This window comes from Aquarana catesbeiana, linkage group LG10, assembly GCF_042186555.1.
Source record: "Aquarana catesbeiana isolate 2022-GZ linkage group LG10, ASM4218655v1, whole genome shotgun sequence".
In the NCBI taxonomy this organism is placed as follows: Eukaryota; Metazoa; Chordata; class Amphibia; order Anura; family Ranidae; genus Aquarana; species Aquarana catesbeiana.
The window spans coordinates 129,289,455-129,306,855 of record NC_133333.1 but is presented as its reverse complement, the minus strand read 5'-3'; the positions used below and the strand labels follow the sequence as shown (position 1 = coordinate 129,306,855).

Genomic DNA, 17,401 nt, shown 5'->3' with positions numbered 1-17,401 from the left:
AACAGGTACGTCGGGACTATAAACGGGGCAGTGGCCAATAGCTTTCATCTCTTTATTTATTATGAGCATGCGTGGCACTTTGTCCGTCGGATTTGTGTACACACGATCGGAATTTCCGACAACGGATTTTGTTGTCGGAAAATTTTATCTCCTGCTCTCCAACTTTGTGTGTCGGAAAATCCGATGGAAAATGTCCGATGGAGCCCACACACGGTCGGAATTTCCGACAACACGCTCCGATCGGACATTTTCCATCGGAAAATCTGACCGTGTGTACGGGGCATAAGAAAGACAATGGTCAGCCATTACTTCAGAAGAGCATTAATGATTGTCTCTAATTTTTCAATAAAGCTATTAGATGATCCCCAAATCTTTTGGGAGAATGTTTTATGAATTAATGAGACAAAATAGGAACTTTTGGGATGACATGAGTCTCACTGTAAACCGAACACAGCTTTTTGCTGTAGAATTGTAAAGCTTTACAACTGTCAAATAAACCAGTGATGGATGCTTTAGGGATGCTTTGCATGGCCAAACCTAGAGAGCCTGTAAGAATGATAAAAAAAAAAAATGATTTATATTGGAAAATGAATAATGGCAATGTATGTATTAGAATCCGCTCTTAGGTGTAGGCTAGGCTGCAGCCTCCCCTGGGATGCCCCACCAAGAAATTAAAGGTAAATAAAATAGGCAATAGATGGCGCTGCTTTTGAACTGAAAATAATAAACCCCCCCTTCCCGGGTAGGTAATTAAAGGTGACGTAGTGAATCCTCCTTATCAGGTAAGTGATAAGAACCACAATATCTTGGGGCCTTATTTACTGATCCAGGTTTACTGATCCAAGTGTTGTGAGCCTAAATTACTAATAAGTGCATATATATCATCATAAACTATAACATTTATAAATATAGCCACATTCAGAAGTGATCAAAAGAAGTCCACCACAAGGAGGTAATGGATCACTCTTCAAAGTGGTTAACCTCCCTGGCGGTATTCCTGAGTCTGGCTCGGGGTGGAATTTCAGTACCAAAAGCGGTAACCCCGAGCCAGACTCGGGATCGCATCTCAGGATCCAGGAAGAGCTTACTTACCTTGTCCCCTGGATCCTGCGATGACTCCCCGCAGTGTGAGCGGCTCGTCCTCCGCTCGATTCATCACGAAGCCGAGCTCCGTTCCCCGCGAGCGTTGTGACGCACGGGGACAGAGAACGGCGCCAAATTCAAAAAGTGAAACACACACAATACATACAGTATACTGTAATCTTACAGATTACATTACTGTATGAAATTATTTCACATCTCTTTTGTCCCTAGTGGTTTCTCCAGTGTCCTGCATGCAGTTTTATATTATAAAAACTATTCTTTCTGCCTGGAAACTGGAGATTGTCCATAGCAACCAAAACTGTCCCTTTACATCAAAATTGGTTTTAGACCAGCTAGAAAACAGCGATAATAAATTAGAATCACTCGCAGAATTGAGCGATAGTGATTTGTGGGGAAATCCGTCATCAAACACTGAAAAGTAATGACAGCGACAATTCTGCAACTGAGCAAATTTCAGTGTTTTTGATTTAATTACATTATTGAATAATTTTTATTATTATTATATTATTATTTGGTATAATTATTTATAGTTATTTATTATATTATAATTTATGATTTCGTGTTTCAAACTTTATCATACCCGAGATGTCTACTAGACTCTGATTTGGACAGATTTAAGTGAGTTATTCCTAAGAATTACAGGCCTACAATATAAAACACCAAATTTCCATGCAAAATAATTGTACCACTTTCAGCACCTAAAATCCGACATAATCATACCGCCAGGGAGGTTAAAGTATTCAAGGTGTTTTTCAACTCAGTGAAAGATGACGTAGTGGTATTCAAAGGTAGTCCCCCTCAAAGAGGTAATGGATCACTCTTCAAAGTAGTATTAGATCACTCTTCAATGTGGTGTAGGTGTTCAGAGTATTTTTCGACTATATATTAGGCAGTCCACAGAATCATTCTATGCGACTCATGTTATTTCAAAGTGGCCTGGCTTTTGTGCCTGATTCCAATCTCTCTCTCTCTCTCTCCCCTCTCTCTCCCTCTCTCTCTCTCTCTCTCTCTCCCCCCCTCTCTCTCTCTCTCTCCCCCCTTTCCCTCTCTCTCCCTCTCCCTCTCTCTCTCTCTCTCTCTCTCTCTCTCTCTCTCCCCTCTCTCTCTCTCCCCTCTCTCTCTCTCCCCCTCTCTCTCTCCCCCTCTCTCTCTCCCCCCCCCCTCTCTCTCTCTCTTCTCTCTCTCTCTCTCTCTCTCTCTTTTTGTCTTTAAAAAAAAAAATACTCTGAACACCTACACCACTTTGAAGAGTGATCTAATACCACTTTGAAGAGTGATCCATTACCTCTTTGAGGTGGACTTCCTTTGGTCACCTCTGAATGTGGATATATTTTGTTATAGTTTATGTTGATTGTTTTGATATATTGCACATTTATGATCACAATACTGTTTTTTTGGGAAACCTAGAGCAGTAATTAAGGCCCCAGGATATTGTGGTGCTTATCAATTACCTGATAAGGGGGATTCACTACGTCACCTTTCACTGTCTTTTCAGTTCAAAGGCAGCGCCATCTATTCCCTATTTTATTTACCTTTAATAATGCCAATGTTCTACACCCATTTATGAATAATACAGTGAAACCTTGATGCTTGTAGTTTTTGGAGCAGAGAGTATGTGCAACTCAAAAAATTTCCTCAAACTATTCCCTCTGTAACCCCCCCCCCAACACAAGCATGTCAAATTAGTGTTTTGGGCAATATACAGTCCTTCCAGTCTTTTTCTGTTGCAATCTAACAATTTAATCTTAATAGAATCCCATCTGTTCTACACTTAGTAAAGAATAAACTTAGGCACTCCATAGGTGATACAGTTTTTTACATTCGACCAGTGGTTTGAACTAAAAAAACGGCCTTGATTCCCCCATCTACACGCACAATGTGCATAAGGGAATCCTTCCCACTGAGCTATTATATTCTGACGATGGGGAGACTTCCCCACCGTCAGAATACATTCATCAGCGTTGCAGGCTATAGCCTGCGGTGCTGATCAAAGGGGTGAAAATCTGACAGGGCAGTCATTCAGGAGTTGATTGGTAGATCGACTTCTGTACAACCACAGTGCCCATACATGGTTCAAAATTTGGCCAGTCCCTGGTGAAGTAGCTTAATTTTGATCCATGTATGGCCGGCTTTACTTACCATACTTTGCAGTTTCCTCCAAGATATTTAATCACCAAAAAGCAATTATTATTATTTTCATTATACAGGATTTATATAGCGCCAACAGTTTGCCCAGTACTTTACAATCTAAAGGGAAATAGTACAGTTACAGTACAATAAAATAAAATACAAGAGGGTTAAGAGGAGGCTGCTCATAAGAGCTTACAATCTAATGCTGTTTTGCTGTAAGTAAATAGATACGGCCACTTGAAATGTTCTGCTCAATTCGGCCCATTGTTTTATTTGAGTTTGACTTGCCTGACGAACACAACTCTTTGCTACCTTAACACTTATAGTATAACTCCAAGTTTTTTCTTTCGGCTCTTCCCCTCCTTTAGCAAAAAAACAAAAACAAAGCACCCAAGATTTACATACTCCACGTACCACAGCCACCTCCATTTTTTATTTTTACTCTACAAAGCTGCAATTCCAAGTCAACCTCACCACTAAAATATTAACTTAATTCCCAACCTCCCCTTAACATGTATGACTTAAACCATAACATATACCTTAACCCTAATCCTTTAAACCTTAACATTTAACCCTAACAATAATTCTCAACCTAACATTTAATATAACCTCTAAAAAGATGCCTTAACAACTAACCTTCCCCCAAACCATAAACTTAACTTATTTTTGAAATTCTATCTCCAACCTTGACCCTGAAACTAAACTCCATAATCCCTAACCCTACATTGATCTAAGCTACCCCCATCAGTATACTTAACTAACCCCCTATACTCATCTTGTCCAGTGCGTTAACAAGCCTCATAGTTCTGCTGACTGCTCACCACCAAACTAAACTGATGATGAACTGTCAGCCGCAAAAGATCCATAAACTGAAGTTAGGTCATACAGAAACATATTGAACCAAAATACAAATTCAAGTCTACATCATAATGGCTAAAAAAGAAACTGGAAACTTTTTCTGGCCTGACCTAGTCAAAGCCCAACCCCAAACACAAGTAGAAAAGATGTGACATGGCTTAAAATGAGCATTTTATACTTTTCTGAGAGTAATTTTAGCTAAACTTCCTTCTTAGTGATGTCAAAAACAGATCTTGAATAGTAGTAAGTTTTCATTTGTAGTCTTTAGTACATAAACTGCTGAAACCAGTTATAAAATGAAAGGGTGCAGTTACTTATTCAGATGGTGTTGGGTAACCCTTGCAAGGGTGGCACAGTGGCTTAGTGGTTAGCACTTAGGTCTTGCAGCACTGGTATCCTTGGTTCCAATTTCAGCCAGGATACTACCTGCATGGAGTTTGCATGCTCTTCCTGTGTTTGTGTAGGTTTCCTTTCACACTCCAAAGACATGCTGGTAGGTTAACTGGTTCTTGACCCTAGTATGTGTGTGCTCATGTGTTATCACATTCTGCATGCCAAGCCCACGTCCGAGCAATAGGAAAAACCTTGTGACTTACTGAATTGGCTGCAGCCACGGATCAGTATGCAGTATGTTCTGACAGCTGCACGTCCCACTGCTGTCAGAATACAGTTTACCAGCAGGGGGGGAGAAAGTTCCTGGCGCCCCTTCCCCGCCAGAACACTCTGATCAGCGCTCTCTGCCATTGGCTGAGAGTGCTGATCGGGAGTCGGTCAGATGCTGGTTTTCCAGTGTGCACGGTCTGACAGAAGACGCCAAACGGCCGGCTTCTGTCGAACGGACCGACATACACATGGGCCGAATGTCGGGTGTTTTTTTTTACCCGACCGCTGTCTCCTGACATTTGGCTCAAGTGTACCCGGCTTAACTTTATACAGGGTTGTCTGTTCACAACAGGAGGTTAGTGAAGAGATAAATAAGTAGCTATTGTCACTCATTTAGTTGCATACATTTCAGTTTGAGCTATTAAGCTTTGTTAGCAATGTTTATTTTTCTGTTAAGAAAGGTAAGACTAGTTTGGCCGACATGTTAAAAGGAGACCAGAGCTCCTTACTATGGTCATAATAATATATACTATATGAAAGCCACTATACATTCCCTTTAATAGTAAAAGAAGCTTGATAACACAAGCAAAACAAATCTAAAATGTTCATAACTTTGATAAAAGCTTAAAGAACACTGAAAAACGCTATTATTCTGCATTTAACAGCGTTTTTTAAGCCATAAGTTTTTGTAGGAGTATAGTTTTGATAAAAAACACTAAAAAAACTCTACAGCTAAAAAAAACGCTACTGCAAAAATGCTGCAAACTCACTCTACAGCTACATCTTTCTACAGCTAACACTAATGGCGTCCAGTGTGCACGAGGCCTAAAAAGCAAAGGCAGACTTTATCTCTCCTATTCCCTATTGTGTAATTTTATAGCTTACCTAAAGTGTAAGTATTGACAAAACTTTTATTCTTTAGTTTTGGATAGAGTAAGGAAGGGTTATGCCAATTTATGTTTTGCTGTGTGCCCCATTGGAGTGATTTACCTTAATTTTCTGTCCTAGAGATGGAAGTTAAAGGAAATCTCTACGAAGTGGGGGAATTCCCCTCTTACCTGTTGTCACCAGAGAAAATTGTCTCCCCTCCATTCCATTTCCAGTGACAACACAAAATTTTGGATTTTTTCTCAGATTCAGTTCTGGTGACAATGATAAACAGGACACTTGAGATGGACATACATGGCTCGAATTATAATTGATGTAGCAGAAAATTTGAGTCATGGGTGGCTGTGTCCGCCCTGCCCGGCTTGACAAACTGTGATTGCAAAAACAAAGGAACCAGGTGAAGATTGTTGTATAAAGAAAAATGTGTCTGCGCTAGATAAAAAATACCATATCAATAATAGCAGTGAGTGCTAAGTGCCAAAATAAACAAATACATAAACAAATGTGTTTAAGCTGACCAATAATAGATCAGAAATAACTGTTAGTGCATTTCTCCAAAGTGCAAAGTGCTGTATCAAACACAATATAAGTGCCCAATCAGGAATGAAATAACAACAATCCTCATGAAAGTCTTTATGGTTCAAATTGTGTATATCCAAAGATATATAAAGTGCCCAAAATTAGTGTCCATAATCAGTGAAGTTCATCCGTCTTGTTCTTCCAAAAGTGCAACACCATAAAACATGCTTTAGTGTCTTCCAGTGACCCCCACAAGCATATGCGCTCACCTTCCAGCGTGTGACACAGTAATTAAACTCTGTCAAACACGCTTTGGAGACACTCCTGTGCTCTAATGGAATCAACTGTGTAGACCTCCAATGCTCCCAGTCATGATTTTATATGCAAGAGAAAAGAAACTCCATAGCGCAACATTGCATGATAATAAAGGATCTTTTATTGTGAAAAAAACTCTCCCCTTGCAGGGGTACTCACATGCTGCGGGTGCGTGAGTGCACCATCCTAAACAAGCATAAGCTAAAATAGGCCGATCGTACGGTATGGCGTGCGGTGCGGTGTGTGCCTCGATCTCTCCCTCTCTCTCTCTGCTGACAGCTCCGTCCAGGCCCCTCCCCTACGCGTGTTCGGCACCGGGATCACGTGCTTTCATCAGGGGGATCCCCCTGATGAAGGCACGTGATCCCGGTGCCGAACACGCGTAGGGGAGGGGCCTGGACGGAGCTGTCAGCAGAGAGAGAGAGGGAGAGATCGAGGCACACACCGCACCGCACGCCATACCGTACGATCGGCCTATTTTAGCTTATGCTTGTTTAGGATGGTGCACTCACGCACCCGCAGCATGTGAGTACCCCTGCAAGGGGAGAGTTTTTTTCACAATAAAAGATCCTTTATTATCATGCAATGTTGCGCTATGGAGTTTCTTTTCTCTTGCATATAAAATCATGACTGGGAGCATTGGAGGTCTACACAGTTGATTCCATTAGAGCACAGGAGTGTCTCCAAAGCATGTTTGACAGAGTTTAATTACTGTGTCACACGCTGGAAGGTGAGCGCATATGCTTGTGGGGGTCACTGGAAGACACTAAAGCATGTTTTATGGTGTTGCACTTTTGGAAGTACAAGACGGATGAACTTCACTGATTATGGACACTAATTTTGGGCACTTTATATATTTTTGGATATACACTGTTTGAACCATAAAGACTTTCATGAGGATTGTTGTTATTTCATTCCTGATTGGGCACTTATTGTGTTTGATACAGCACTTTGCACTTTGGAGAAATGCACTAACAGTTATTTCTGATCTATTATTGGTCAGCTTAAACACATTTGTTTATGTATTTGTTTATTTTGGCACTTAGCACTCACTACTATTATTGATATGGTATTTTTTATCTAGCGCAGACACATTTTTCTTTATACGCCACTCACACGATTATGGAACGTGATTAAGTGTTTGCAGCTGGTTTTTACTCAGGATTGATTTTATATTTTATTATTTTATAAGGCATTAACCCGTATGTGGCTCGCAAGGCTTGTCTATAATTTCAGGTGAAGATTGTTGCCCAAACAGTGACTCCATCCTATCGCATGCAGTCACTGTTCAGGTATTCAAGCCATGCTGGTTGAATACCAATGTCAATGCTGGTTGAATACAATAACTAGCATTGGAGTTTCCTCTATCTACGCTAAGTAAGCATCTAATTGACTTTTCTCATTTAGCCCATCTATGAGTATATGGCTGGCCTTCCTCAGGGAAGACGCAGAAAGCAAGAACAACTTGATATGTGTTCTCTTCTTTCCCTACTCAATCCAAAACTACAAAATTTGCCCTTACATACACTTTAATTACAAGTGTATTTTCTTATATGACATAATGTATGGTGTTTACCTGTATCACTCTTCCAGAGCTCTTGTGGACATTCTCCGCCACCAGTCCGTTGCAGGGAGCCATGGAGAACGAAATAACAGCACAACTGTGACTTTAGGGCAACATGACAATGGACCATCTCGTCCTCCGAAAAACCTCTATAACCCTGTAAAGTCAGCAAAGAACAACCATGGTAAGTAAATGAGGAAAGGGGCAGTGTGGGAATTTAGTATGACTATAATACAAATACGACCAAAAAATATTCATATGACAGCTCATTATTTACAATACTTTAATGGCTTGAATGAACATGTATTGAGCAAATTAGAAACAATAAATTGAACTGGAATATATAGGAGCTACTGTAGAAAAACATAACTTGTTCAGCTATGTATAAATCTGAGCTTTAGTTATTGAATTCTGTAAACAGTGCTTTTTTCTTAAAGGTTTAGTCTTCTAAACACATGCAAGATGCTTAATTGCACAGGTGTGAAATATTTATATGTAATAGAAATATAGAAGAGTGACAGTAGTAAAAGACCAAGTGGTACACCGAGTCTGCTTCTTTTCCTATTATTTGTTTTTTGGGGTCATTTTTTGGCTGAAACCCCCCCCCCCGGCTTATACTCGAGTGAGCCGTACCTTTCATTACTAAAGCAGCACGTGTAACAGCCTGTGTCTCCCGCTGTGTTATGCAGTCTGTTTGGCCGTCTATTGTAACAAAGCCCTGCCTCCTCCTCATCCGTGCTAGAGGTACACTGATAAAATGCTGGGAAACTGTATCAGCGTTCCATCTATCAGAGACGAGGAGGAGGCGGGGCTTTGTTACAATGGATGGCCGAACAGACTGCATAACACAGCGGGAGACACACGCTGTTACACACAATGTTTTAGTAATGATAGGTACAGCTGCAGATGGGCACAGTGACACTACAGATGGGCACAGTGTCACTACAGATAGCACAGTGACACTACAGATGGGCACAGTGAGACTACAGATGGGCACAGTGAGACTACAGATGGGCACAATTAGGCTGCAAATGGGCACAGTGAGGCTGCAGATGGGCATTGTTTACCCAGTAGCTGCTGCATTTTCCCACCCCAGGCTTATACTCAAGTCAATATGTTTTCCCAGTTTTTTGTGGTAAAATTAGGTGCCTCGGCTTATATTCGGGTCAGCCTATAGTCGAGTATATACAGTATTACTCCTCCCCTTGGGCCATGAAAAGACAGTCCAGCCAGAAGAGAAGAGAGGAGGAACCTGATTAGCTTCATAGATGTCTAGACTTTAACCTCGCACACTGGACACACAGCACAGCTTGCCTGGTGCAGGGAGTTGGAGAAAGGAGAAAATGCATCCATACATGAAGAGAAGCAGAGAGACACAAAAGGAGTTGTACTATGCAGGAAGAGGGTCTGGAGGGAGGACATTACTTCAGGGTCATGGCTAGATGGGCAGTATATGAAACACTCCTGAAGGGCTTTTTTTTTTGGGGGGGGGGGGGGGGTAGCATGGAGCTGCGTGCAGGCAGCCCAAAAAAGTGAATTGGTTGCTATGCACAGCTGTACCAAATTCTGAGTGGACCAGCTTTAGTAAATCTCCCCCATTGTGCATTCAGGCCTGTGCATCCACCCCTGTGTATCTGTCAGACTTGCTAGTATCCATTCAACCGCTGTGTCTCCATTCACTTAAACATGCTGCCTGCATGCAACTCCATGCTACTCCAAAAAAAAAAAACAAATGTCCATTTATGCTGTGCTAGGCTCAGGGCCCATGGGAAATGAAATCTTAATATCTGAAGGTATTTGATCCAAAAAAATGTATATGTGATCTTTTTTTCTTGAATATAATAAAAAAAACTGTAATCAAAAACAGTACATACAATATGCATTCCCTTTTGGGGAACGTTCATTGCAGCAGCCAGTTCTGTTTGTTTACTTTTTTCCACCGCTTAGCTGTGTGCAGGTATACCATTGAAATTGAATGGGTACGCACTGGCTGTGCAGTCTCAGCTGCAGTGCCACGTTTGACATGTGCGCAGGAATGGGTGCATGGACTTGGACTCAAAGTCTGTGTATCCAGGTCCATATACATGTGAATTTTGGCTGTGCTGGTGAATCTGTAAAGCCAAAGCTTTCCCATCAGGTTCCATGGGCTGACTGAATGCAGCTCAGTGGTGGGAAAAAAGTAAACAAATAGCTCTGTTGTTGCACCAGCCGAGCTCTTGTGTGAATAAGCCCTAAGCAACAACAAGATGTCATACAGATAAAACCTCTGCCCCAGGGACTCAAATGAGAGTATTGAGCCCCAGTAAAATGGCAGTAGGCTCTTTTGTTCATGAGCTAAACACAAACTTTGTTGGCTGCCACATTTGCACCAATCTGACTTAGATTCTCCAACTACCATTTTCCTTTGTGCATTTTAATCTGACTGGTGGTGGTGAGTTAAGAAAGGCAAACCTTATTAGCACAGGCTGATAGATGGAACTGTGCGTTCCATCAGATTTTCTAATTTTTTTAGTTGTCGAGCATTTGTACCTTGAATTGTACTTTCCTTCATTTTTTATGTGAGTTTTTACAAAAGCCCAGAGCATAACATGAATTATACATTATCCCTTGGTTTTAATAAAGTAATGCAATGCAAAAAGTGTTAATGTAGTCTTAAGCAACTGCTAACACTTTGTCTGTCTTGGTAACTCAGCATCATTTGCACCTTCTGTGCTTAGCAAATTTCACTGTGCTTTAGCAACTTTTTATTTAGGTTTACCATCCCAGCTAATGAAAATGTAACTTTACCAAAATAGATAATCGACTGAATGATCAGACAGGAGTAAATGTAACTTGCGGTTTACTAAACAGGTGCACACTCTGCAGAATTTTACAAAACAGATTGTGAAAGCTTCATAAACACGAACTCTGCATAGCAATTGTCTCTGTGGTACAATCAGAGTAACATGTTTTAGAATATGTATTTGTTTCAGATTTACATAGATGTGTGAGGACCTGGGGGTGGGAACTAAAAGGGTATACATGCTGTTCACTGCTGGCTGGAAATAAACAAGTTCTCTACAAGAGTCATCTGACGACTCATCATTATTTCTACAAAATCTACACATGTGTATGCATAACACAGTCTCTATAAGACTCTACAACAACAGAGAGTCTTAAGCCGCATACACATGATCAGACTTTCCGACGGGAAATGTTCGATGTCAGGCTGTTGGCGATAAATCAGACCGTGTGTATGCTCCGTCGGACAATTGTTGTCGGACTTTCTGCCAACAAATGTTGCGTAGCAGGTGTGTGTATGCAAAACAAGTTTGTGCCAATGCCCTTCGGACAAAATTCCATGGTTTTGTTGGCCAACAATCCAATCTCGTGTACGAGGCTTAAAAATGACTACTTCAGTAAAACAGCACGAAACTCAGCAACATGTGATTGTCCTCATAAATTGCTTCCCTCTCAGTGAAGTCCATAGTAGCACTGGTAACAGACGAACAGCTGGAGGGATCCAAAGCCCAAGGAAAAGAGGCCATCTGATAGTATCTGGAGTACTCTAATAGCAATTGGGGAGGTGCTCCCCATGGCAGCTAAGTGTTCCAGGAATGCTACTTGCTATTAAGCTCCTGGCTGGTTGTCCGTATGATGGTTCTGACAGTGGAAAGCTGCTTACCTGGCTGCGGATTACTTGCTCAGCTACCTCTGCTTCATCTGGTGTGAACCCTTCCTGAGCTGCTGAGGAAGGAGTGCTGAGGAACTTATCTTCCCAGAGTTGTCTTGGAACTCACAGAGCTGTAGGAAAAGGAGTTGAAGGGGTCTGCATATGCATCTGAGCATGGTGAGTAAATTGGCACTACATAACTGATAGTGAAAAGATCAGTTAACAATTGACACATTCATTAGATCCTATAGAATTCAATAATGATCTTACAAACAGTTAAAGGTAATTTGTGAATCGTAATCTTTAAAGAAGAATTCCGGATATGGCATTTTTTACATAGTTATGTAACAGCTATGCATATACCATGCTTGTGTAGCACCCTCCTAGGTAGGTGCTAGGATATTTAGGTAAGTGTTAGGCCAGCCATACACGGTGCAAATCTCCTTTCCGGCAACCATAATTCCTCTATCAACACCGACAGTGCTGACAGGGGAATCAGCAATCAGAAGACAGTGATTACTGCTAGTGGCTAAAGCAGCTGTTAGCAATAATCGTAAGATCGATCAACTTGGTACATTCAATCTGCCCATTATCGGTTTGAATCTTGGCAGGAACTGGCCAAGATTTGAAATGTGTATTGCTAGCCTTTGTGTGTGTTTTTGATAAGGAAATTTAGTTGTCACACTGTAGTCAGTGTGGCTGTATTTTGGATAAGGTAAAAGCATAGTTTGGCCCACTGTACTCAGTGAGCTGTTATTGTTTAGCTAGGTCTGCTCTGTGTGCTCTGATGCTGTCAGTCTGTCTGATAGCTCCCTCTGTATCCAGGTACACTTGAGAAGTTTCTGTATGATAGGTGTGGAGTCATGCAAATGGCAAAAAAGTGGCAATCACCCCAATCTATAACTGGCCCTTGCAGCAAGGCACACATAGAAGGGCAATGCACATCACAAACAAACAAAAGATTTCCCAGTACACTTACCAACCAGCCTGCAAAACAACTGAATTGGCCCTGTCTAACAGTTTATGTTAAAAACAGAGGGTTTTGTTAGCACACATTTGCAAATATGATGTGTTCGATCTGTCTGCCACAATGTCACAGTCACGATAAAAAATCACTGATCGTCGCCAATACTAGTGAAAAAAAATAAATAATAACAATGCCATAAATCTATCCCCTATTTTGTAAACGCTATAACTTTTGTTATGCTTATTGCGATTTTTTTTAACCAAAAATATGTAGAAGAATGCATATCGGCCTAAACTGATGAAGAAATTTGTTTTTTTTTTTTTTAATTTTTGATATTTATTATAGCAAAAAGTACAAAATATTGTATTTGTTTCAAAATTGTCGCTCTTTTTTTGTTTATAGTGCAAAAAATAAACACCGCAGAGGTGATCAAATACCACCAAAAGAAAGCTCTATTTGTGGGGAAAAAGACATCAATTTTGTTTGCGTACAATTTCGCACGACCACGCAATTTCAATTAAAGCGATGCAGCGCCATAACACAAAAAATGGCCTGGTCAGGAAGCGGGCAAATCTTTTTCCAGGACTGAAGTGGTCAAAGGCACAGGGACACACATGACGCCCAGCAAGAGCACAATGATAGCGAAGGCATCCCGTTCCTGCACCCAATTCGTCCAACTGTACAGAAAAGTGCCAACCTCCCCAATCTATACCTAGCCTTTGCAGCAAGGTGCACGTGGAAGCACAACGCATATTACTAACAAACAAAAGATTTCCCAGCACACTTACTGACCAGCCTGCAAAACACCCCAATTGACTCTGTCTAACAGTTTAGGTTACAAACAGAGGGTTTTGTTTGCACACATTTACGAACATATGTGAAAGCCACAGTACCCATGCCAAGGGATCTCTGTATATACTGTGTTCTTAACTCTAAATTTCATGCAAATTATGCAGATGGCAGCAAGAATATTGATGCAGCCCAGGCCTATCCCAGAGAGGCAGGCTCTGATGGCATGCTGGGAGACTGCATATATTCTGGGAGCACACAGAGCTCCTGGTCTTGACCCAGAATGGAGGAGTCCAGCCTGGGAGGCACGCTGCCCTCCCAGGCAGAAGCTGCTGTTGGTGGACCTGAGGGGGTGAATGCTGAGATGCAGATGCTAAGGAGAAGCTGACTGCCAAAGATCTGTCTGGTATCCCTGGAAGGTGTTGCATGGAAGGAGGCTACCATCTGTCTTTGGACCTTGTGAGTACAGGCACTGAGAGATCTTGGGGACCTTGTGCTCTAGCAACCCCTCTGGTGCCTTATAGTCAGCTGTGGCTCTGTTAACCACTTCAGCCCTGGAAGATTTGGCTGCTCAATGACCAGAGCACTTTTTATAATTTGGCACTGCGCTGCTTTAACTGGTAATTGCGCGGTCATGCAATGCTCTACCCAATTTGCCATATAAACGGAAAAAGACCGAAAATTTTGAAAAAAAAAATAATATTTTCTACTTTTTGTTATAAAAAAAAATCCAATAAACTCAATTTTAGTCATACATTTAGGCCAAAATGTATTCAGCCACGTCTTTGGTAAAAAAAAAAAAAATCAATAAGCATATATTTATTGGTTTGCGCAAAAGTTATAGCGTCTACAAACTAGGGTACATTTTCTGGAATTTATGCAGCTTTTAGTTTATGGCTGCCTATCTAATTTCTTGAGGTGCTAAAATGGCAGGGCAGTACAACCCCCCTTCCCCAAATGACTCCATTTTGGAAAGTAGACACCCAAGGAAATTGCTGAGAGGCATGTTGAGCCCATTGAATATTTTATATTTTGCCACAAGTTTCAGGAAAATTGCAAACTTTTTTTTTTTTGTACAAAGTTGTCACTAAATGATATATTGCTCCTACATGCCATGGTTATATGTGGAATTACACCTCAAAATGCATTCTGTTGCTTCTCCTGAGTATGGGGATACCACATGTGTAAGACTTTTTGGGAGCCTAGCCGCATACAGGACCCCGAAAACCAATCACCGCCTTCAGGATTTCTAAGGGCGTACATTTTTGATTTCACTCCTCACTACCTATCACAGTTTCAAAGACCATAAAATACCAAGATAGCACAACCCCCCCTCCAAATGACCCCATTTTGGAAAGTAGATACCCCAAGCCATTTGCTGAGAGGCATGTTGAGTCCATGGAATATGTTATATTTTGCCCAAGTTGCGGGAAAATGACAAACTTTTTTTTTTTATACAAAGTTGTCACTAAATGATATATTGGGCCATGGGCATATGTGAAATTACACCCCAAAATACATTCTACTGTTTCTCCTGAGTACAGGGATACCACAACCAATCACCGCCTTCAGGCTTTCTCAGGGCGTAAAATGGTGATTTCACTTCCTCACTACCTATCACAGTTTCAGAGGCCATGAAATGTCAAGATAGCACAAAACCCACCCAAATGACCCCATTTTGGAAAGTAGACACCCCAAGCTATTTGCTGAGAGGCATGTTGAATATTTTGCAGATCTCGCTTTTTGTCACAAAGTTTTGTAAAAAGTAAAAAGAAAAAAAATTTTTTTCTTTCTTAATTTTCAAAAACAAATGAGGTCTGCAAAATACTCACCATGCCTCTTAGCAAATGCCTTGGGGTGTCTACTTTCCAAAATGAGGTCATTTGGGGGGGGGGGGGGGGTTGTGCTATCTGGACATTTCAGGGCCTCCGTAACTGTGATAAGTAGTGAGGAGTAAAATCACAATTTTACGCCTTTAGAAAGCCTGAAGGCGGTGCTTGGATTTTGGGGTCCTGTAAGCGGCTAGGCTCCCAAAAAGTCTCACACATGTGGTATCCCCATACTCAGGAGAATGTATTTGGGGTGTAATTCCACATATAACCATGCCATGTTTGAACAATATATCATTTAGTGACAACTTTGTGTAAAAATAAAAATAAGAAATTGTAATTTTCCCGAAACTTGTGGCAAAATATAAAATATTCCATGGACTCAACATGCCTCTCAGCAAATAGTTTGAAGTGTCTACTTACCAAAAAGGGGTCATTTGGGAGAATTTTGACCTGTCCTGGTATTTTATGCACAACATTAGAAGATTATGTCACACATCACCCACTCTTCTAACCACTTCAAGACAAAGCCCTTTCTGACACTTTTTGTTTACAAGAAAAAATATTTTTTTTTGCTAGAAAATTACATTGAACCCCCAAACATTATATATATATATTTTAAAGCAAAAGCCCTACAGATTAAAATGGAGGGTGTTGCAATTTTTTTTCACACAGTATATGCGCAGCGATTGTTCAAACGCCATTTTTTTGGAAAAAAACACTTTTTAAAAAAATTTGAATGCACTAAAACACACTATATAGCCCAAATGTTTGATGGGATAAAAAACATGATCGTATGCTGAGTACATGGATACCAAACAGGACATGCTTTAAAATTGTCAAACGTGCAGCAGCGACAAACTACATACATTTTTAAAAGCCTTTAAAATCCTTTACAGGTTACCACTTTAGATTTACAGAAGAGGTCTACTGCTAAAATGACTGCCCTCGATCTGAACTTTGCGGTGATACCTCAGATGCATGGTGCAATTTGCTGTTTACACATGACACCAGACCGACATTTGTGTTCGCATTTGCGCGTGAGCACGGGGGGGACAGGGGTGCTTTTTTTTTTTTTTAATTATTTATTTTGCTTTTTTATTTTATTTGTCATCTCAGGGAATGTAAATATTCCCTATTATAGCAATAGGTAGTGACAGGTACTCTTTTTTTTTTTTTTTAAATGGGGTCTATTAGACCCTAGATCTATCCTCTGCCCTCCAAGCATCTGACCACACCAAGATAGGTGTGATAAAATGCCTTCCCAATTTTCCAATGGTGCTGTTTATATCCGGCGAAACCTAAGCCATCAAATGCTCGTAGCTTCTGGTTTCTTAGGCCATAGAGATGAATGGAGCCATTCTGGTCTCCGATCAGCTCTATGGTCAGCTTGCGGAACCACTGGCTGCATTCTTGGGTTCCCTGTTGGGACAGGAGAGCCCGAGAAAACCTTGGAAGTCTGTGGGATGGGGGGAACGTTCCCTCCCACTGCTTGTAAACGTAATCTAAACGTAATCTAATCTAATTAGCTGCTAGGATTGCTTTTACATGAAATTCGACTGCTGGCTGAAAAGAATGATACCAAGATGATACCTAAACCTGCAGGCATCATTCTGGTATAACCACTCAAAGTCCAGCAACATATTAGTATGTTTCTGGTCCTTGTTGGGTATATATTGTAATGTTCTTTTTTTCATGCAGCCTGTGGGCTGAACGAAAAAAAAAGAGATTGATCGGTGGGTATGTCCACCATTGGAATACCGCCCTTCATCCACCCACTTCTATTGATGGGCATACATGCACCATTTTTTTTTAACTGTGGTGGTGAAATCACCTCCTACAGCGATGGAGTTGCTGATTTTTGTATCGTGAGAGCAAACGCTGTTGCTGTCAAGATGAATAAATCAGTGCTGCAGCTGAATGGCGTAACTGAAAAGCAAACAATGGTAATGATAAAACATTAACTGAATAAAACAACTTTATTTTTTAACGCAATCTGTGCCTAAAAAATATATGCCGAAGCATGGGGGCAATCCGTCCCTAATGTTAGGAGCAAATTTCTCCTCCACCCCTACCCCCATGCTTCAGCATATATGCTCTTTTTAACTGTGGTGGTGAAATCACCTCCTACAGTGCTGGAGTCACGGCTCTATGTATCGTGGGAGCAAATGCTGTTGCTGTCA

At 41.0% G+C, this 17,401-nt stretch overlaps 1 protein-coding gene across 1 annotated transcript in view; it reads left to right on the top strand.

The window, feature by feature from the left end:
* Positions 1–17,401, top strand: part of SHISA7 (shisa family member 7) — a 270,504-nt gene that overhangs the window by 151,898 nt on the left and 101,205 nt on the right. The window contains exon 3 of the mRNA XM_073602641.1: positions 8,011–8,165. Coding sequence (XP_073458742.1) covers positions 8,011–8,165 — 155 coding nt within the window. The remainder of the gene's footprint in view (positions 1–8,010; positions 8,166–17,401) is intronic.